This window comes from Quercus suber, unplaced genomic scaffold (assembly GCF_002906115.3).
Source record: "Quercus suber isolate HL8 unplaced genomic scaffold, Cork oak 2.0 scaffold_168, whole genome shotgun sequence".
NCBI classification, from domain to species: Eukaryota; Viridiplantae; Streptophyta; class Magnoliopsida; order Fagales; family Fagaceae; genus Quercus; species Quercus suber.
In genome coordinates, this window is record NW_027069628.1 from 491160 (window position 1) to 513036 (window position 21877).

General features: G+C 37.2%; 4 protein-coding genes across 5 annotated transcripts; 1 reads left to right on the forward strand and 3 right to left on the reverse strand.

Moving 5' to 3' along the window:
* Positions 1-422: 422 nt before the first annotated feature.
* LOC112029283 (ruBisCO large subunit-binding protein subunit alpha) lies at positions 423-5574 on the reverse strand. The gene is made up of 8 exons (XM_024061968.2): positions 5341-5574; positions 4975-5158; positions 3352-3473; positions 3029-3236; positions 2760-2905; positions 2350-2656; positions 1488-1939; positions 423-880 (listed from the first exon to the last, which is right to left on the reverse strand). Exons 1-8 carry the CDS (start codon positions 5392-5394, stop codon positions 593-595), a joined length of 1761 nt encoding a protein of 586 aa, XP_023917736.2. The 5' UTR covers positions 5395-5574; the 3' UTR covers positions 423-592.
* Positions 5575-8157: 2583 nt separating this feature from the next.
* Positions 8158-9159, reverse strand: LOC112029311 (uncharacterized). Its single transcript, XM_065777912.1, has 2 exons — positions 8648-9159; positions 8158-8557 (listed from the first exon to the last, which is right to left on the reverse strand). Exons 1-2 carry the CDS (start codon positions 9157-9159, stop codon positions 8158-8160), a joined length of 912 nt encoding a protein of 303 aa, XP_065633984.1.
* A 3109-nt stretch (positions 9160-12268) lies between these two features.
* On the forward strand, positions 12269-13066 carry LOC112029312 (uncharacterized protein At4g02000-like). The gene has a single exon (XM_024061999.2). The coding sequence runs from the start codon at positions 12269-12271 to the stop codon at positions 13064-13066; it is 798 nt and encodes a 265-aa protein (XP_023917767.2).
* Positions 13067-18048: 4982 nt separating this feature from the next.
* LOC112029319 (L10-interacting MYB domain-containing protein) lies at positions 18049-21041 on the reverse strand. 2 transcript variants are annotated; one of them, XM_065777891.1, is made up of 3 exons: positions 20828-21041; positions 18902-19274; positions 18049-18819 (listed from the first exon to the last, which is right to left on the reverse strand). In XM_065777891.1, exons 2-3 carry the CDS (start codon positions 19241-19243, stop codon positions 18262-18264), a joined length of 900 nt encoding a protein of 299 aa, XP_065633963.1. In that variant the 5' UTR covers positions 19244-19274; positions 20828-21041; the 3' UTR covers positions 18049-18261. The 2 variants fall into 2 exon arrangements, with proteins under 2 accessions (XP_065633963.1, XP_023917776.1); XM_024062008.2 differs by having other exon boundaries at positions 18902-19243; positions 20828-21039.
* Positions 21042-21877: the final 836 nt, after the last annotated feature.

Sequence of the window (21877 nt, forward strand, 5' to 3'; positions counted from 1 at the left end):
ATATAATATTATATAATTAATAAATTTTTTTAAATAACCAACTCCTCTTATCTTATATAAAAGCCAATTACTTCACACAAACTCTAGTAAATTAATATTATTGTTTAGTTATTAATGTTGTTTGCCTTTAAAGAGTTAGTATCTTTGAGTTTTTTTTAATATATTAATATTTATATTTTTTTCTACTCAATTTAATAATAATAATAATTTGTTAAACCTATGGGTTCAACCCAACTTATGTAAGTTGGATTGAACTTATGTGATGAGTTAGGTTGAGTTAAATTTTTTTTGACCTACCATGGTAAGTTGAGTCAAAAAATCCCTTCAATTTGACCCACCCAACCTATGCACACTCCTAATTCAAAAACATGGGCAAGAGACGTAGCAATTACATATTGTCACATGGTACTTGCAAGGCAAACTAACGAAAATATTCAAGTTCCCCGATGTGTTACTTTCAGCTGAACTACATTTGAAAGCTAATAAATTAGTAATGAAAATTATTGTATGTCCTGTGTGCTGTCCTCTTAAATCACCGCAATAAAACCACTCTTCAAACCTAAATGCCTAAACAATAACAAAAGGCTTAAGATTAAACAGATAGTCCTTGTGGGGGAGCAGCCATAGGTGTCTTGGGCTTAGGCTTTTCCACAACAATGGCCTGAGTGGTCAGGACCATTCCTGCAACTGAAGCAGCATTTTGCAGCGCACATCGAGTCACCTTGGCTGGATCAATAACTCCAGCCTCCACCAGGTTCTCATACTTGTCTGTCATGGCATTATAGCCAACTTCCCATTCCCTAACCTTTATCTTCTCCACAACTACCTCGCCTTCAATTCCAGCATTTTGAGCTATCAGTGATGCTGGAGCAATCAGTGCCTACAATGAAAAAACATCGTTCACCAAAAATTAGAACTACAGAAAGTGCTTATTTACCAAGAGCAAGGAACGATTTAGACTACAATCCAATCAACCTAAACCATCCATGCACCATGGACAGCAAAATTGAACGGACCCCGCAAATATCCAACTCATAGTCATAGGTGCTTCTTGGAGCCTGGAAGATTTTATGGTGCAGGTCCAAGTTTAGGCAGCATCTACTGGGGCTTTTCATGACTTTTTCAGGGGTGCTTCAGTTTTAGAAAAGTAAAACCACCATCCACCCCATTAGTAAGGAGCTTTTTTGCCACTTTATTAAGCAGGATGGACTCTTTTAGGCACTTTTGAGAGGGCAACCTAAGGGTAGCTTCTAAAAGCTGCTGCAGCTTCTCATACTGTAGAAAGCTGCAGTCCTACACCAAATTGGTGTTTAGCACAGATCAACTCCAATAAGCAGGTTTAGAAACAGGTGATTACATTTTTCAACTTTACAGTCTTAGTCTAAACTAATATCAACTCCTAAATTAGCAGACGCCCTGGACAGATGTTGTAAATCATACGTTATCATCACTTCATTACTCAAACATGGGATATAATGAATTCTTACCCTCTGCACAATATCAGCACCTAGTCGCTCATCTGCATCTTCAATCTTGTCCTTAATTGAAGGTACTATAGTTGAGAGATGAACCAATGCAGCACCCCCACCAGGCACAATCCCTTCCTCTATGGCTGCAAAAGTAGCATTCTTGGCATCTTCAATACGAAGTTTACGGTCCTCAAGTTCAGTCTCTGTTGCAGCACCCACCTTTATTACAGCTACCCCACCAGACAATTTGGCAATTCGCTCGGCTAGTTTTTCTGAGTCATAAACTGAATCTGTCTCTGCCAATTCCTTCTTCAACTGTGCAATCCTTGCTTGTAACTCATCCTTTGATGCAGCATCTGCAATAATGGTGGTGGAATCCTTGGTGATGGTCACCTTTCTAGCCAGACCAAGTTGCTCAACAGAGGTGTTCTCAATAAGCAGACCCAGATCACTGGCTTGGAACTCAGCTCCTGAAATATAGAAAATAAAAGCAGATATTAGCGCCGCCAAGTAACATTGTCTTGTAATGAAAGAAGTGTTCAGGCATCCACTATGCAAAAAAATGAAATTGCTAAAATATGGCATCCACCTACCTTCTGCATTGCATTGTAGGAAAGACTAAAAGATAAAACCCAAATGATGCATAAGTTTTTTAAAGAAAAACAATTTCAAGGGAGGACTTGGCCTCTTTTTTTAGCCTTATCAGAATGTCATATTAGTGAATGTCATTACAATTAGAGAAAGAGAAAGAGAGCAGCACCAAACAATATCTAACAGTGAAATAAATTAAGAACATTTCAGGTGCCAACAGATATCAATCAACCATAATGCAAGCAAATTAAGTAGAATCACAACATTTAATTCCAATGAATTTACATACCTGTCAAAATGGCAATATCTTGAAGGAGAGCTTTTCTCCTCTCACCAAAACCAGGAGCCTTAATTGCAGCAACATTGAGAATGCCCCGTAGTTTATTTACAACAAGAGTAGCCAAGGCCTCCCCAGTAACATCCTCTGCAATTATAAGCAAAGGGGCTCTCAATTGTGTGGTCTTCTCTAACAGTGGAATTATGTCCTTTATTGCTGAAATCTTCTGGTCCGTTACCAAGACTCTAGCATTCTCAAACTCAGCAATCATCTTTTCAGGGTTTGTAACAAATTGAGGGGAGACATAACCTCTGTCAATCTGTGGGAGAAGAGGAAGCAAGACACAGATGAGCCCTAAACAATTTAAAGCATGATTATGACACCACCAAAACTCAGCTTCAACTCTAAAGAAAGACACTAACCTCCATTCCTTCTTCAACTTCAACGGTTGTCTCAAATGAAGATGAGGACTCAATGGACAAAACACCATCTGGCCCAACCTTGTCAATTGCATCCGCAATCATTGTCCCAATAAGATCATCATTACCAGCAGATATGGTAGCAACAGCTGGAAAGCAAGCGAAAAAGGAACAATTAGAATTTAAATCAAAATCAAAGAAGTAAGAGATGCTCACTAGATACACAAATTTGATATTGGGATTAAACAAACAGGCATGAGGCTATTCAATACCTTTGATATCATCACGACCTTTAACAGGCCTAGCCTTCTTCTCCAACTCTTCTACCAACCCGAGAACAGTTTTATCAATCCCCTTCTTTATTGAGACTGGATTAGCACCAGAAGTGACGCTTAAAAGACCCAGTTTAATGATTTCCCTTGCCAGAATTGATGCAGTCGTTGTCCCATCACCAGCAGAGTCATTTGTTTTACTTGCAACCTATACATTACACCAAAACCAACAAATACAATTTAACATTTCAATGTCATGTATAATACATTAGTATTAAAAGGGATTTAACAAAATTCAAGTAGAAAGGTAAAGATGATCCAACCTCCCTAATGAGAGCTGCACCAGCATTTTCCATAGCATCAGGGAGCTCAATAGCTCGCGCAATTGTGACTCCATCATTTACTACTTTAGGGCTTCCAAATTCATCCAACACAACATTCCTCCCTTCGAAGTTCAAAAGAAAGCACCAATTATGTAAACCAATGTTATTTAACCCGAACTGAATTGAGCATTTTCCATAAACAAGACAACTCTTTTTAAAATAGAACCATAGAAAACAACAGCATAACATGAATTACCTTTAAAAAAACATAACAAATCTGGATATTAGCACAAAAATTCAAGATATCCCAAGAGAAAAACAGAAGATGTTAAAAATAAATGTAGCTCATTTTTTTTTTTTTCTTTTGATATTGTTTAAGCAATGGTTAAATGATTAAACTCACTCTTTGCTACAAGCTTAAACTTTCGATATCAAGTAATCATTTATCATCACATCTGAATAGGTGGTCCTAAGTTTGAACCCTATCTCCATTCCACCTCCCATTCAAAAAGTTGAACATCCCTGGTACTGGTACCCACTTATTAAGGTGGAGTTTGGGTCCACAATCCACACATGAGAGTGAGTGTTAGAATAATAATTAAATTCACCATTTCCTTTTTTTGTAAGAAAAAACTCCAAAGTGGCAATTTATCAGATATATTTGCAAAGAGTAGAAAGTTATTTCTTTTCACCACCACAAATTTACATATATGTAATCTCTATTGACTAACTTGTAGACAAAAGGCATTTTTGGTTGTCAACTGTTAGTTCCAATTTCATTTTGGTTCCTAGAAAATGTGTTTCTTTCGTTTTTTGAAAATGTCTAAATACTACCCTTGTCGTTATTTAACATGGGGAAAATGTTGATGTGGCTAACAGATTATTTTTGAGTCACTCAAGTACAATTAGAAAAAAAGGCATTTAGGTGACCCAATTAATTTTCTATGAACCAAAATGCAACTGGCCCTAAAAGCTGAGGACAAAAATCGCTTTTGGCGTAACTCGTATCTCAATAAAGCTACCAGTCTCACATATTGAGGTAAAAGCATCCCCCAATCTTAAGGGCCACACTTGCAAAACCGGTTGCCAATATTCAACCAAACAACCACAATAGATATCTAAACCATTGAAAAAAGTTGTCAATTCTTAAACTTGTCACCATGAAATTCTACCCTGTTCTCCATGTCAACATTAAACAGGCAAATGTTTTCCTTGGCAATTAGAAGCCTGAGACTTATATCCATTTGGAATGAGCTTAAGCTCAGCTTTTTACTTTTTAGCTTTTATGTACAACATTTTAAAAACTCGCTTTTTCTCACTTTTTCAAAATGCAAATATACTTTAGCACACTTTAAACAAAAAGTTTTCAACAAAAAGCTAGATAAGTTGCTCCCAAATGGATACACATATCTAATCCCATACCACAACTTGAGCTTATCAAGTATTTCAAGTTCCAACCCAAATGCTAAAGATACTAATTTTATCAAACCCCACCAAATTTCTTTCAATTTTAAACACCACAGCAGCTCACTTAGCATAATATAAACAGATTATAAACACTGAATTGCATATATCGATGATGCGCAATAGCATATAAGAAGAAGAATAAGAAGAGGAAGTTACCCCTAGGACCAAGAGTAAGGCCAACAGCATCGGCAAGCTTATCAATTCCGGCCTGTAATGCAGACCTTGAATGCTGGTCGAATGCGATTTCCTTTGCAGAAGCCCTCACAACAAACCGGCTACTCGATTGCCTAAAATTGAGCCTGTTGCTCTGTTTTTGCTGATTCCCATTCCTCCTCAAGCCCTGCCAAAGAAGATTAATATTATGAACCATTGACAATAACCCATCAAAAAAATCAATAAATAAACAAGACCCAGATGATAAACCATCGAAACAGACTTCGTTTTCAAATCATTTCCAAACAAAAGCAATCAAATTATGTTTCTTGATAAAACCCAAGAAAATGATAAGAAGAGGTAGGGTACCTGTTTGGGAGAGCAGAGAATAGAGGCGGTGGAGATAGCGTTGGTTGATGCCATTGTTTTGTGAAGTGAGGTAGAGAGAGAGAGTGTGTGAGGGAGTGAGTGAGTGCTGAAGCACAGTTTGGATAAGGAGTAGAACGAGGAGGCAACTGAGGGTTGAAGGCTTTGTGTGTTTTAGGGTTTAATTTTATTGCAAATGAGAGGAGGTTCCAGAAGTTTCGTCCTACTCCAGAACCGTTGAGACTATGGGTTTTTGTTTTTTTTTTTTTTTTTGGTTGCCTTGTGTTGGTTCGGTTCGGCTCACTTTCTTCGTGTCTCCTGTTTCTTGAGATATTTTTTAGGGTAATATTTTAGTAGAACAAATTCTTAGAGATTTTATAATAACTTATTATTATTTATGATTGGTTGTAAAAGTATTATAGATGTGTTTTTTTTTTATTTAGGTACACTTTTTATGTCCGTCCTTAATTTTTGGACAAAAATATAACTTTGAATGCCGGATATAGCTTATGTCATCTATACAAATTCTCAGAGATTTTAATAACTTATTATTATTTATGATTAGTTATAAAAGTATTATAGATGTAGCACTTTTTATTTAGGTACACTTTTTTATGTCCGTCCTTAATTTTTGGACAAAAATATATCTTTGAATGCCGGGTATAGCTTATGTCATCTATTTTTATCATCTCAATAACCAAAATACACACTAATAACAGGTCACTGTAGCAAATTACTACTATTTTTTTTATTAATTTCTTTTTGTCTCCCTCTTCACAATCTCTTCACTGTCGATCCCACTTATATCTCTAGTGGTTGTCTCTTAGTCTCTTCTCTTTCATCTTTTCTCTATCTTTCCATCTCTCCGCCTCACTCTTCTCTCTCTCTATTCCTCCTCTCACCACCACTTTGCCATCGTGTTCTGTGGACCATCTCTCTTCTCTCTTTGTTGTGATGATCGTGATTGAGAACAAAATTTGGGTATATGTTGGTTGTGGTTGGGCTTTTGTTTTATGTATGTTCATATGAGTTTGGTGGCTGCTGGTCTAGTGGTGGTGATTGATTTTGGCTGTGGGTTTTGTGGATTTTGGGTGTGGGTTTTGTAGATTTTGGTTGTGGCAATGATTGATTTTAATGATTTACTTATATTATTCTAAATGGAATGTTGAAAAAATAGAACATTTGATGTTGGGTGTATTGTAATGTAAGGTAGTAAAATAAATAAAGTAACTTTTTGAGGTGCATAAAACTAAATTTAGAAGCACTGTCACTATGAACATTCTAATTGAGTTCAATATAGCTATATATATTTGAATTTAATCATTATTGAGACATGTAGCATTGTTGGTGTTTCTTTATCAATACAATCATGTATTTAATTAAATATAATTATTCTTAGAGAAAAAAAAAACTTTTTTTTTTCTGCATGAGTATCCTTCAATACAATAAAAAAATCTAAAGTTACGTGGGGGGTCTTATTAACAGTAACTCCTACAATCATGGCCATGTCCAAATAGAGATGACACATTGGTGCTCCTCTCTAAAGAGTTAAATTTTTTATTTCTTTTAAACCAATAAAAATCTCCTACAACCACACATTTTCTACTTAAAAAAGATTCTCTATCATGCTCTCTCCATTGCTTAAGAATGGAACTGACTTGAGTTTCGAAGTGCTTCCTACCACTCAATGTGGTATTGCTCTTTCTCTATACAGGACTTGGGTGATACCAGACCTCTAAAGAACTTCATCTCCCACCAAACTCGAGCTTACAAGTTTGGTACCCCACTCCATACATGCAACTGCCAAACTCATTCACATTTTAGTGGAGAAACTCCAGTACATGACCCAACTAGGGCTAGCAACAATGGAGCTTCCTTCAATAAATAAAATCTATTGTAGAAGAGTTAACCAAGCTAGACTAAGGACCCACTACAATAGTATTTAAGGAACTGTACCTAAGATGTCATCATTTTTGTTATTGGCCTTGTTATCAAGGACACATGTTAAAAAGAATATTAAATGTGAATGACACATTGAGCATCTCCAGCAGATTTTCCAAATTTTTGTACTATTTAGAGAATGAACAGTGACACTTACCTTTTAGCTACTTACTTTTTCAAATACACTTCTAACAGATTTTCTATCCCATTCTCTATCTCATTTAAATATTATTTCTTCATTCATTCTTTATTCTTTCTTTAATCTTCTTTAATCTTTCTTTATTCATTCACAACAACTATATTTCAAATTCCTAACAGCTATATTTTTAAATTTCCCAATGGTAACATTTTCAAAATTTTCAACTATTATATTTTTTCAATACCCTCTTTTTAAAGGGTCATTTTTTCAAATGGTAATATTTCTCAATAGTCATATTTTTCAAAAGACTTGATAAATTTCAAGATTAACATAGATTTGATAAATTTCAAATTACATCAAATTTTTTCCTATACAAGACTAACATAAATGAAGAGAAATTTCAAATTACAATAAAGACTAAAGACATAAAAATTAATGCGAGCATAAAACTTAAAATTAGATTATCCTACATCTCGCCATATTGTTGCCACAAGTGCTCAACGAGATCCAATTGGAGTTTAGAATGAGTTTCTCTATTTCTAATTTTTTTCATGGGCTGCAATGAACGCTGCAAATTGACTAAATTCTTCTGTAGGCTCGTGGGACACTGTTGTAGAGATGCTTTCAGGCACTTGTTCATAATCAAAGTCTTCTGCTCCATTGGCATCACGTTCATTTTCAATTATCATGTTATGCAATATTATGCATGCCTTTATAATGTAATCAAGAGCCTTTGTTCTTCAAAGACGTGTAGGCCCACGAACAATTGCAAATCGTGCTTGAAGCACTCCAAATGCATGCTCTACATCCTTCCTTGTTGACTCTTGAGTTGTAGCAAAAAGACTACTCTTTTTACCTTGTGGAGCTCGGATTGTCTTTACAAAAGTGGACCATGAAGGATATATACCATCAGCAAAATAGTATCCCATCGTATAATCATGACCATTGATTGAGTAATTCACCGAAGGTGCAAGGCCTTGAGCGAGCTTGGTAAATATAAAAGAATGGTCTAGCACGTTGATGTCATTATGAGACCCAAGTAACCCAAAAAATGCATGCCATATCCAAAGATCATACGATGCTACTGCTTCCAAAATAATTATTGGCTCACGACTATGACCAGTATACTGACCTTTCCACCTTGATGGGCAATTCTTTCATTTCCAGTGCATGCAGTCAATGCTCCCTAGCATCCTTGGAAATCCACAACTTTCACCAACTCTTAGCAACCTAGCAATGTCATTGCTATTTGGTGACCTCAAGTACTCTGTATAATAAATATTGACTATGGCTTCAACAAATTTTTTTAGACTCTCTATTGCAGTGCTTTCTCCAATTCTCACATATTCATCTATAAAATCTGCCGCTACTCCATAGGCAAGCATCCTTAGTGTGGCAGTCATCTTTTGAAGGGAAGACAAACCAAGCACTCCGGCAACATTTCTTTTTTGAACAAAATATTCATCTTTCTCTTCTAGATTAGATTTAATACATAGAAAAAGAGAACGACTCATTCGAAACCTCCTTCGAAATACATTAGGAGGATATACTGGTGATTCTACAAAATAGTCTTGAAAAAGTCTTTGGTGGCCTTGCGTATGATCACGTTGGATGATCCTACGGCCTAGAACAGAACCACGATGTGATGTTGACACCCCCTCTCTTTCTAATCGTTCTTCTTCCAATGCAAGAAGCGCAATTATCTCAAAATCATCATCAGAATCCGAGTCATTTAGAAGCATATTATGTGCATAATTTGCATTATGACCTATGGAACAAATTTCCCAAGTTGCTGCCACCAAAAAAACACACAATCATTGCAGCAAGTACTTAATGGTTAAGCTTTCTCTAATTGAAACTTTGGACCATTATTTCCTCAAAGTTTATTCCCTACTATCAGTGTCTTGTAAATTGAAACTTTGGACCATTGTTCACACTAATGTCAGGTATCCACCAAGAATCAAAAACAGAGGAACAATAATGTCAGGTATCCACCAAGAATCAAAAACAGGGGAACAATAAATTATAGAACAAACACAAATCCAAATTCATTTCAAGATTAACCTCAATCTGAACTCATTTTGAACTCAGTCCCAAACCTAGAAATAAACAATCAGCCCTATTCCCTTCAAACCCCAAAATCCAAATCAATAGCAAACAAAACATAAACCCATCATATACTCAGAAACCCATTTTTCTAAACTTAAAAAATAGCAAATTAGAAATATGATTTCAAATGATTGAAGTTGGCATACTAGTTTGATTTTAGCTTTTGTGAGAGAAATCCAGGATTGTTAATCTTCAAAGAGAGATCTGTGATCGTTTGCAGATCACCCTTTGTAGCAGAAAGAGAAAAAAAAAAAGGAGAGAATAATTGTTCATGGAGAGAATGAGAGAAAAAAAAAGAAGCCACAGAGAGAATGAGAGAGAAAAAAAAAAGCAATGGAGAGAAAAAAAGAAGCAATGAGATCGTGCTTCACTCCACCTTGCTTCCTTCCCTAGATGATTTTGCCTACTCATTGACTAGTGACTTCGGCATCAAGACATTGACTCCCAGATCAGCTAACCACTCTCTGTAAGGCAGAGCAACTTTCTGATCCCCAATGACAATATCGTCACTAGTGGGATTGGGGGCTATGAGTTGAACTGAACTAGACTTGTAATCAAAACTGTGGACATGGGTGAACTCCTATCTTGTAGGGACTATCCCACATTGAATCGACAACAAGTATCTTTCCTTTCAAAGGTTGCTGCTTGAAACGAAGTCTAACTCTTCCAGATACGCAACGCCCCCTTTAACAAAGAAAAAAAAAAAACAACAAAGAGAATGAGAGAAAAAAAGAAATCGAAGGATGAAAGAGAAAGAATTAATATAATAAGTAGTTGGTAATATTTTAAGACAAGAAATTCAATAGCTAATATATAGTAACCCATCAGACTTGATGGGCTACTGTTCATAAGCCAAAAAAAAAAAAAAATGGGTATAGAGAATCTACTGGAGTTTTTTGGGTCTCATTCTCTATTATAGCTAATATTTTGCCTATACATACACTGCTGGAGATGCTCTTAAAGGATAGTGTAAGTACGAAAGCAAGGTATCGACCACTTGCCTAATTGCGAAAATCAAGGTGTCATCATTTTGACCATTGCAAAAACAAATGCTTAGTAAAAAAATAAAATCATAAGTCTTAACCATCGAAATGACACCTCCAGTGCCTAAATTAGATAATTGGATTGTAAGATCAAGTCTCATCAAAATTTAATGGATAATAAATTTTTTTGTGATTAGGGCCAACCACTTATGATTATGAGATTAATTATGATTGGTTTTCCAAATGATTAATTATAAGTAATTACATGTAATAATATAATTGGTTAAAAACTATTGTAAGAAATTCACATCATGTACAATAATTTTAATAGATAATTTAATTTCTTAAATAATTAATTGTGGGGGCAAGAGGCCAAATTTGTATATTGGGCCTTGGGCCTTATCTGAGGACATGGGCATGTTCGAGAAAGAGTAAATGATTGGGATAGGCCCCAAAGTTAAGAATCACATAAGGAAAGAATTGAGAAATATAGTCTAAGGAGGAGCTCCTTCTCAGATACGATGAATATTGATCAAATCTATATTTGGGCAATCTAGGTGACCTTCCAAGAAGTTTCAACGATAAAGATGAGCTTCAGGCACGTACAAAGGGGATAGGAACTCAGAAATATCTAAAGAAAAAGCTGCTACCATTGCATTAATTACACTGCAACAACTTTTCTGGCCGCATTTATGTGGAGAAGACCCCTGAACAGTGCAGTCTCAATTATCCCAACTCATCGAAAGCCAAAGAGGATGTCTGATGGGACATACACTTAAGTGAAAGTCTAGATAATTAACACGTGTAGGATCAAGATGAAAAGAAATGAACTATATAATGTGAAAGACCTCCCATGAGAAAGGGGCAGAAAAGAAAAAGAGAAAAGAAACACTATAGTAATCAAAGTTGTACTTATAAACTGTTATGTTGATTTATACTCTAAATTATCTCATCAGATAATGAATTTATGCAATCCATTAGGTCTTGTTCTTGTTTGATCATCTTCTAAATCCATAGTAGCCATTACTACTTCATTAAGACCTAACTCTTTAACCAATTCTCTACAAATTTATTGTATTAGGCTCACTAGGTCATCACCCAATTCTTCTTTGGGCTTGGGCCGCAAATTGTGTCCCTACATTAATTAATAATCTTTTTTTTATTTTTATTTATACAAGATAGAATTTCTACTCACTTGAACCCAGGCCCTTATCCCCTGCACCCTACAAGCATTTATATTTGTATAGTGACCATCGCACCAAGGGGAAGCGATGGTATTAATTAATAATCTTAAAAACAAGGTAATTGATTGAAATTAAAAATTCTTAATTATTTCTTAGCATTAACGATCCCACAAGTAAGATGCGGATATAGGTATTCACATTTTATGAAAAGTTTCTCTGACCTAGGGCTCCACGAAACCCTAGCCGCCAGTAGAATTCGTGCCTGCTCCTTTGAGTGAGGCTTGCTAGTTTCTCCTCTATTGAGTGGGACTGCTGTAGTGTTCTGGTCATTAACGTGTTTTCTCTGCAAGTTTGGTGGTTTCAGCATAACTGTTATGGAGACCTTGTCCAACATGTGGGAGAAGTTTTCGTTGACTGAATCAGAAGGTGACAAATATCAAGTGCTGGACAGTAGTTCTGTAGGGTAGTATTTGTTTGCAACAAGGTTTTTTACGAGTAGAGTATTGAACATAGAAGCCATTGCACGGACCTTTAAACTCCTTTGGCATACTAAAAAGGGTTTTGAGGTTCGAGATATGGGTGACCACAAGGTTTTGTTCGTTTCCTCAGAGGCTTCGGATGTCAACAAAGTTTTATTGGGAGAGCCATGGTCTTTTGATAAATCTCTGGTAGCACTGAAAAGGGTACAATGGCATACTGATTTGAAGGGTCTAAAGTTTGAATCTGCAAGCTTCTGGATACAAGTCCATGACCTGCCTCTGAACAATATGACTTTGGGAGTAGCCAAGGATATCGTTTCAACGGCAGGAATGGTGATTAACTGTGAGGAGGAGGATGAGGAGTATGTGGGGGGAAATTTCATGCGAGTTCGAGTTAGTATAGATCTCACAAAACCAATTTGTCGAGGTCGAAAAATTGGATTAAGCAATGGGGAGGAGAGCTGGGTTAGTTTTAAATACGAGCGTTTGCCAAATGTGTGTTATTGGTGTGGACGCTTGACACATCATGACAAGGAATGTTCTCTATGGCAAAAGAGGAAGGGGACTCTGAAGGAAAAGGATCAACAATTTGGATCATGGCTACGGGTTAAAACTCCAAATTTTGCCAAGAAAACAATAGTTCGGGTTGAAGGGTATGAGGAAGGAGTAGATGATAATACAAGGCAGGAACCAAGTTACAGAAGGACTGAATCAGCAGGTTATGTGGGTAATTTGGAAACTGATTCGGATTGCAATGTACAAGTTGGTGAATGTAGTGGGCACGGTGATGTTGGGGGAAGAATAGTGGACAATATGAGCAAGCATGCCGAAGTGCAGATGGGTCCGAGTTCCACCACTGTTGGTCCTGAGTTGGTTAGCTTGACAGATTGTTGAATTCCAACTAAAATAATGGCGCAAACCAATCAAGTTTTTCAGGCACAATTGGATGCTATTGATGAGGATTTGGCACGATACGATACAGTGGAGGAGGGTGGAGGGTGTGACTTGAAGGTTCAGTCAGGAGGGGTGGGTTCTAAGGTGGTAGGCTCGGCAAAGTTTCTAAAAAACTTGTTTACTCAGACCGAGCCATGCAGGAATATTCTAAGGAATTCCAAGCCCAGCCAAGTGGTGCGAACTTCAACTTTTGAACCTGTTGTTGGTTGTTCAGCTAAGTGCATGAGGTCAGATTTGGAGGAGGTATGGACAGAAGGGTTTGATTGCAAGAAGAAGAGGGTAATTTTCTCTGATAATCCAATGGTGGAGGCTGCTGAGCAGCCCCGCTGACAGCTATGAAACTCTTAGCATGGAACTGCAGGGGACTTGGGAATCGCCGTGCAGTTCAAGAGCTTGTAAACATTGTACAAGCACAAGATACCATGATTCTGTTTTTGTCAGAAACATGGTCAAATAAGGAACAGATGAAATGGATTCGGGATAAGATATTTTTTGATGGGTATTTTACGGTACCTAATGAAGGAAGGGGGGATGGCTTGGCTCTTCTTTGGAAAGCAGGAGTTAATGTATGGGTAGATAGTTTTTCTAAGTATCATATTGATTCTATTATTCATGGTGGTTTAATTCAGGCATGGAGATTGACCGGGTTTTATGGAGAGCTTGATACTAGTTTTAGGAGTGAGGGATGAAATATGTTAAGAATGCTAAGTTCGAAGCCGCTACTACCTTGGTGTTGCTTTGGTGACTTTAATGAGTTATTGAAGGTAAATGACAAACGAGGTGGACTGCCTAGAGCTCATCATTTGATGCAGAATTTTCGGGAGGTTTTGGATCATTGTGGTTTTGTGGACTTAGGTTTTTTGGGACCGGAATTTACTTGGCATGGAAGACGTGGTGGGGAGCTGATATGGGAAAGATTAGATAGAGGGGTTGCAAATTATGAGTGGTTGGCTAGATTTCCTACTGGGAGGATTAAGCATCTAAATTGTTTTACTTCAGATCATCGGCCGATTCTTCTATCCTTGGATGCAGGTGGGGAGCATAAAAAATGGAATAGGAAGCCTTTTCGTTTTGAGGCAATGTGGGTGTCAGATTCTGGATGTCGTGATGTGATCACTAGAGCTTGGGATTGTACTCCTGATGGTACTCCTATGTTTGTTACTGCATCAAAGCTGAAAAGATGTAAACAAAGTTTGAAAGCCTGGAGTCGAGAGCACTTTGGCAATGTTAAAAAGCGCATAAAGGAATTGAAGGATAGGTTGTGGAGGGCTAAGGATGATTCGGCGAGGTCTAGAAATTTTGAGGAGTTTGATTGTTTAAAAAGGGAGTTGAATGTTCTATATGATAAGGAAGATTAAATGTGGCACCAGCGAGATAGGGTTTCATGGTTGCAACATGGTGACCGAAATACAAAAATTTTCCATGGTTTGGCAACCCAAAGGAAGAGGAAGAATTTCATTAAGGGGATGTGTGATGGGAATGGGGTGTGGCATGAAGGGGATGAGGTAGTTTCGGCCATGCTTGTGGAATTTTATTCTCAACTCTTCTCTTCCTCTAACCCTCATGATTTGGATCGGATTTTGAGTAGGATTCAGCCTGTGGTATCTGATGCAATGAGAGCGGATCTTAATAAGCCTTTTTTTAGTGAGGGGTCAAGCAATTGGAGAGATGGCCTCGCTAAAAGCCCCAGAACCAGATGGTATGCCACCTCTTTTCTTTTAGACTTACTAGACTGAAGTAGGTATGGATGTTACTCAAGATGTGCTTTCTTGTTTAAATTCGAGGTCTATTCTGAAATCTATTAATCACATTTTTATTGTTTTGATTCCAAAAGTCAACAATCCAGAAAGAGTATTTGATTTTAGACCTATTAGCCTCTGTAATGTAATCTATAAGATTATTAGTAAGGTGATTGCTAATCGCCTTAAGCCCATGCTTAACTCAATTATTTCAGAGACTTAAAGTGCTTTCATTGCAGACAGATTGATTTCTGATAATATTTTAATTGCTTTTGAATCTCTACATCATATGAAGACCAATTGCACAGGGAAGAAAGGTTTTATGGCCATGAAGCTCAATATGAGTAAAGCTTATAATAGAATGGAGTGGTGCTTTCTTGAGCAAATCCTCCTCAAACTGGGTTTTCAGGAGTCATGGGTGGCTTTGATAATGGAATGTGTTACCATAGTGACTTATTCTATTTTGGTAAATGGTGAACCGAAGGGTTTGATCAGACCTTCTAGAGGATTGCGTCAAGGGGATCCCCTTTCTCCTTATTTGTTCCTTTTTTGTGCGGAGGGGTTGAATGCTCTTTTGCGACAGGTAGCGGCTGATGGTGATATCCATGGGTTCTCTTTGTGTCGAAATGGGCCAAAACTAACCCACCTGTTTTTTGCAAATGATTGTTTGATTTTCTGTAGGTCTACCTTGGAGGAATGTGCTAAGATCCAAGAGTTGCTTGCTGTGTATTAGGTTGTTTTAGGCCAGATGATTAACAGGGAGAAAACAACCTTATTTTTTAGCAAGAACACAGATGTGCAAATTCAAGAGACTATTAAAGTGGCACTGAATGTCTTGGCCATCCAGCATTATGAGAAGTATTTGGGGCTACCCTCTTTTGTTGATAGAAATAAAAAAGCCTGTTTTACACAAATTAAAGGAAAGATCAGGGCTAGAATGCAAGGTTAGAAGGAAAAGCTTTTGTCTCAATTTGGTAAGGAAGTGACATCAAGGCGATGGTCCAATCTATATTGGCCTACTCTATGGGTGTCTTCAAGCTTCCAGTTGGTTTATGTAAAGATATTGAAGCAATGATTCATAAGTTTTGGTGGGGTAGTTGTGATTCGAAGAAAATCCATTGGGTGAAGTGGAGCTCTCTTTGTTCCTCAAAATCAATTGGAGGGATGGTGTTCCGGGATCTTCAGAAGTTTAATAATGCAATGCTAGCAAAACAAGTGTGGCGTCTTATTCACCAAAAGGAGACTTCTTTTTAAAGTGTTTAGTGCAAAGTATTTTCCAAATGGTTGTGTTCTTGATGCCCCTATTCACCCAAAATGTTCCTACGCATGGAGAAGTATTTTGCAAGCTTGTGATATAATTAATCAAGGAGCAATTTGGAGAGTTGGGAATGGGGAATTAATTGATATTTGGAGGCATAGGTGGCTGCCTGACCTGCACCATAGCAAAATTATTTCTCTGCGGGCCAATAACTCCGTTACCCGGGTTTGTGAGCTTTTTGTTCCCCATACAAAAACTTGGGATTTGGGTAAATTGGATATCTGTTTTTTGCCTTGGGAAGCTGAGATAGTTAGCCAAATTCAGGCTTGTACGGATGGGAGGAGGATGTGTTGATATGGCCGTTGACGGCGGATGGTGAATATAGTGTTTGAAGTGCCTATCACTTTCTTGTTGCTGCGGAGAATTGTCTTATGCCTAGCTCATCCTCGTTGTCCCATGATCATGCTATTTGGAAGAAGATTTGGAAGATGAAGGTTCCAAATAAAATCCGGCATTTTATCTAGCGTGCAGCGAAGGACTCGCTTCCTACAAAGGTGAACTTAAAGGCTCGGCATGTACCTGTGGATGATGTTTGTGAGGGGTGTGGGGATTATTTAGAGTTGACGATGCATTCCCTGTGGCTATGTGATCAAGCTCGGGCGGTTTGGATGTCCAGTCCAGAGTTTCAGTTTTTGTTTCAAAAAGGGTGCAGGTCGTTTATTGAACTATTAGAGCATTTGTTCAAGGAAGGGACGAGATTACAGGTGGCTATGTTTGCTACGATTTGCTGGTGTTTGTGGGAGCGGCGAAACCGGATTAGAGTACGTCAAACTTCATGGCAGATTCATGAGATTGAAGGCCGAGCGAGAATGATGGTCCGTGAATTCTGGGATGCCAATGATCAGGAGCAGCAACGGTCTGTGCGTCACCCTCAAGTTCGTTGATCCCCTCCACCTGCTGGTGCTTACAAAGCAAATTTTGATGCTGCGTTATTTGAAGAGCTGCACTGTGCAGGACTTGGTGTCGTGTTTCAAGATCATTCAGGCCAAGTTATTGCTGCTTTGAGTCAGAAGATTGCTCTACCCCGTACAGTGGAGATGGCTGAAGCCTTGGCTGCCAAACGAGCTATGGAGTTTGCCAGAGAACTCAGCCTTTTTGATGTCATATTAGAGGGTGACTGCCTGCAGCTTGTGAGAGCTTTAAACGCTTCTGGCGGGTGCAATACTTTGTATGGTCATATAGTCAATGAGACTAAGAGGTTAGGGGCTGTTTTTGAGGCACTGTAGCTATTAGCATGTTGGTCGGGAGGGGAATAAATTAGCTCATAGTTTAGCTAGGAGAGCAGTTTCAGCTGCAGATATTGATGTTTGGGTAGAAGATCTACCTGGGGATTTGGACACTGTGTTCCAATCCGATTTGTCTTAATTTGTCTTTTATCCTTAATAAAACTATGCTTATATTCTTTTCAAAAAAAAAAAAAAAAATGTCCCACAAGTGGCTAATTATGTCAAAATTTGGAATGCTTAATTAAATTATTATAAAAACAGATAAAAATTAAATAGAGGGGAACTTCCCGGTTAGCTAATATATATTGCAAATGCGGTTTTTTTTTTTTTTTTTTTTTTCTTCATACAGCAAGGTTCACCAATTTGACTAATTGTTGTTGATGCAAGCATGCCTTTTTTTTTTTTAATTGTTTAACATGGACTTCGGGCTAGGGAGTCAGCCTTTCCAAAAAAAAAAAAAAAACAAAACAAAACAAAAAAACTTTAGGAATAAGTTTGCCTACCAATCATCCCTTTCAAATATTCCAAAATTGGGAGTTTGTACATTGGATATGACTTTATATATATTTCTTTGATGCAACCTTACTTGGAGTATGCTACAGTTTGCAATTAAGATTAGCAATTAAGTTTTAAACAGAATAGTTAAAACGGGGAGCTCAGTATGAAAATTATATACATGTAATCTAATGTATCAAACATGTCCTATCAAAGGAACCATCGTTGTCTGGGAAAACCAGCAGAAATCAAGCAGGCCCCTAAACAACACAATTATGTTTCCTTGTAGCACCTTCTTCTGATAACAAAATGAAAATGGCACAAAGATGTCTCAAACATCAGATCAATCGAACGAGATCACTCCAAGCTTGCCAGCCAAATCAGTCTTCTCTCAGAAGACATTGCCATAAACATTTCCCTCCAGTCCACATCCTTGAACATCTTGATTGCCTTTAAGTAGGTAGCCCCATCCAAACCTTCAATAGATTCTAGACACTTGACACAATTAGTAATTGAGAAGGCACTAGAAAGGGCTGACGTGTCAGTTTTGTTCAAGGTAGAGGTTGTAGGGGTCATTGCCCTCGTAACTTCAGTCCATTCCTTTAAAGCTTCACCCATCTCCACCATCCTTGCCTCCCTCTTCCCTCCAACATGGCTTGTAGGAGTGGGAGATCGTTGCCGTCTTCGTGTATTTTGTGAAGGATAACCTTTACCCTCACTACTGTTGCAGGGGAAAGCAGATGGAGTGGCATTTGTTGATGAATCTTCTAAATCCAAGTTGTCTTCATTAACCATGGGATACTGGGCTAATGGAAAAACGTCTTTGTACTTCAATGTTGAGTCATTAAATATGACCACTAACTCATTAAACATAGGGCATCCTTTTTTCCTAAATCTCTTGGCCTTTCTGTTCACCTACATTGAAAAATAACATAGCTTATCTAGCATATGCCAGGAAACAAAAATGCATTCAATTTCAAATGAAAATATATATCACCTTAATATATGATTCCCATACGCCCTCCGCAGCAGTGACAGTATTGAGCACAGGGTCCCAACTAAACCCAGGTTCTTGCAACAACTTACTGAAATCATGATAACGAGTCCTCAGTTGATTAAACTTATTTCTAAATTGAGTTTTGTTGTACCTCTTACTAGTTCTCTCATGGAACTCTTGCTCTATATTTTTCCAACCTTTCCTCAAAAATGTTGTTGTGGATCTATTCCCTTTCTGAACCTCTTTAACCATTAGTTGAATGAAAATTTTCTCTTCTGTGGCTGTCCAAGTAGCAGGGTCAGGCTCAAAATCAACTTTAATGCCATTCCTTTTGGAATCCATCTAATTCAAAGCACAATTATCACATGGAAATCTGTTATTGTTATGCAAAATATTATAAAACAGAACATTAGTATAGCTCCAAGACATTGAATTACCAAAGTCAACTCAAACTCAACAAAGCCTCATCCCACAACACAACTTGTACAATACTACCACAGACAATTCTTTTTAAAATCTATCAAGAGGGGGGAAAAATTCATTTGAGCAAATCAGGTCATCAGAGTTTGTCTCCAGAAGTCAATTTTCTATCAATTTAATCCAAGGATTCAGCATCCATGATACCATTAGGGCATGCATGAAATCATAACATTTACACAACCAAACCTTCCTAGCAGGTTTGTATACCCCTTTGTGGGATGTTTCAGGCATATAAGAAAATGAAAAAGAGATGTGTTTGATCTACAACCATAAAAAAATTTAACGTTTGATCTAGCAATGCAGTTTCTATACAAATTATTTTTGTTAATTATGCAAGTAGACAAACCTTTGGTGAAGAGAGGTCACCATTTTTTTATTTTTTATTTTTAATAATTGGGAGAGGGGGGATTTGAACCATAGATATTTCCTTTGGAAACAACAGAAGATGTCAACCAGTTGAGCTACAACACTCTTAGCAAAGGATGCATCTACTCTTAGGAATCTTTAATCTTACAAATGACTGTCCTGGTTTCTTTGAAATGAAAATCAAAAAATTATGCATGGGTAGAGCATAATATCTCCTATACCCACACAAGCAAATTTTTTTCCTTTTGGGTTTCCATATAAATGTTTAAAAATAGAGAGGGGTCAGTTTTACGGGGTAGAAGATCAATGAGACTTAGACCTTCTCAAGCAGTAAGGCAACTAAATTTTCTTTTATTCTTAGTCTACACAAAAAATGTACAACACAATCTGAGCTTTGAATCCAATAATGCAACATAACTTGGGTCCATGAAAAGTCTAAGATTCAATTATAAGCCACAGAAAATTAATCAAGAGGTTACAATGGCAATGACTGATGAAAACGCCAAGCTTAACTAGTTCAGAAGGATAAAAGAAAATTGATACTAGAAAATGATTTGGGGTTGTTTCATACGAAAAGCCTCCCAAAAGAGCAACCCCAAGCCGAATCACAACAGGCTACTAAGCAACCCTAATGAAGCAAAGGTCACTAGTACGAATCTCCCTTTCCCTCTCCCCTTGGACCAAAACATACTTATCAAAAAGTCAAACTTTTTGCATAGCTCATTCATTTCTTGGTAATGTAGTAGTGATGCTCAGCAAACACTTACACAATGAGTAAAATTCAGTCAACCAAAGCAGCAGTACATAAAATTCAGACCAACAACTTGAGATGTACTAGGTTTTTATCATTCTACACACTACAACAGAACAGTCATAATTTAAAGTAAACTTTTACAATAGAAATTATTAAAAAAAAAAAACAGAAGACATTTAAAGCAGACCACTTCACAAATTACATTCTTAAAACAAATAAAAAAAATACAACAGAAAATAAAATCTGGGTATGGGTTTTAACAATAGAGTGAAGATTAGAACTTTGCAGAAATGGGTTTTTGGAGAGAGGGAGAGAGAGACTCTTACCTGGTTCTGGAATTGGAAACCCTAGATTATCATTTTGTTAAGAGTTTACTTGGGGGAAGAGAGAAGAAGTATCTTTTTCTTTGCCTTTGGGAATTGGTGAATTTGCTTTGCTAGTGTTTTGTTTTTTGTGCTTTCACTTTTCTTTTCTGTTTTCCGAAGCGACTGTGTTTTTTTCTTTTTTTTTGGGTTTTGTTTTTTACTTTCTGTTTTTTCTGGTATCACTGGGGCGCGACGTCGTTTCGCTTCTAGCATTATCGATATGGAGATGCGAAAGAGAGAATCTTGTGAAGAAAATGAAGATGCGAATGTGACAGTTCCGGTATGCATTTTTCATTTTCTTAACAGTGTGTGTGTGTACACGACTATTCGGCTTTCTGTTACCCTAATTAGTAAAGTTGTTTTTCTTTGAATAAAAGATCTAATTTGAAATACCACCCGTCTTAGCTCAATTGATAATGATACGTACCTGTATTTGGAATTATGGATCCATTAGAGTAATTGTAGAAGTGTTGTTTTCTATAAAGGTGATGTGTGTTTGCTTAATTGGTGTCCATACGGGTAATACTGGAAGAGTTGGGATGTTGAGAAGTAGTAGGAGCAAACAACTAAGTGATGTGATAAATAATAGGTTCCATTAGTAATTTATTTTATTTACTATAGTTTCATTAACATTAGAATTTGCTATTTGATATTGTTGTTATCATCTTTTATTTCTTGTAATGTTAGAATTTGGTATTTACGTTGTGGACAGTTGGTGCGAACTCAAGGTACAAGCTCTCAATTATACGCATGTATGAGAGGAAAAGCAAAAAGAAGACAGCCCAACATGTGGCCTTATGAATGAAGTCTGTTAGTAATCGGGCTTGAGATTAAGCAAGCTCGAGCATTTAATAATTAAGGTTTTTTTATACATTTTATTGTTAGCTATTTAAGCACTTTTTCTAATTATTGTAAGACAGTTTTTAGAATTATAAAATTATTGTGTTTCTTTTTACACTGGTGCCTGCTAACTCCAAGCAACCCTTAGGTGCTGACTCCTAGAATTTAGTC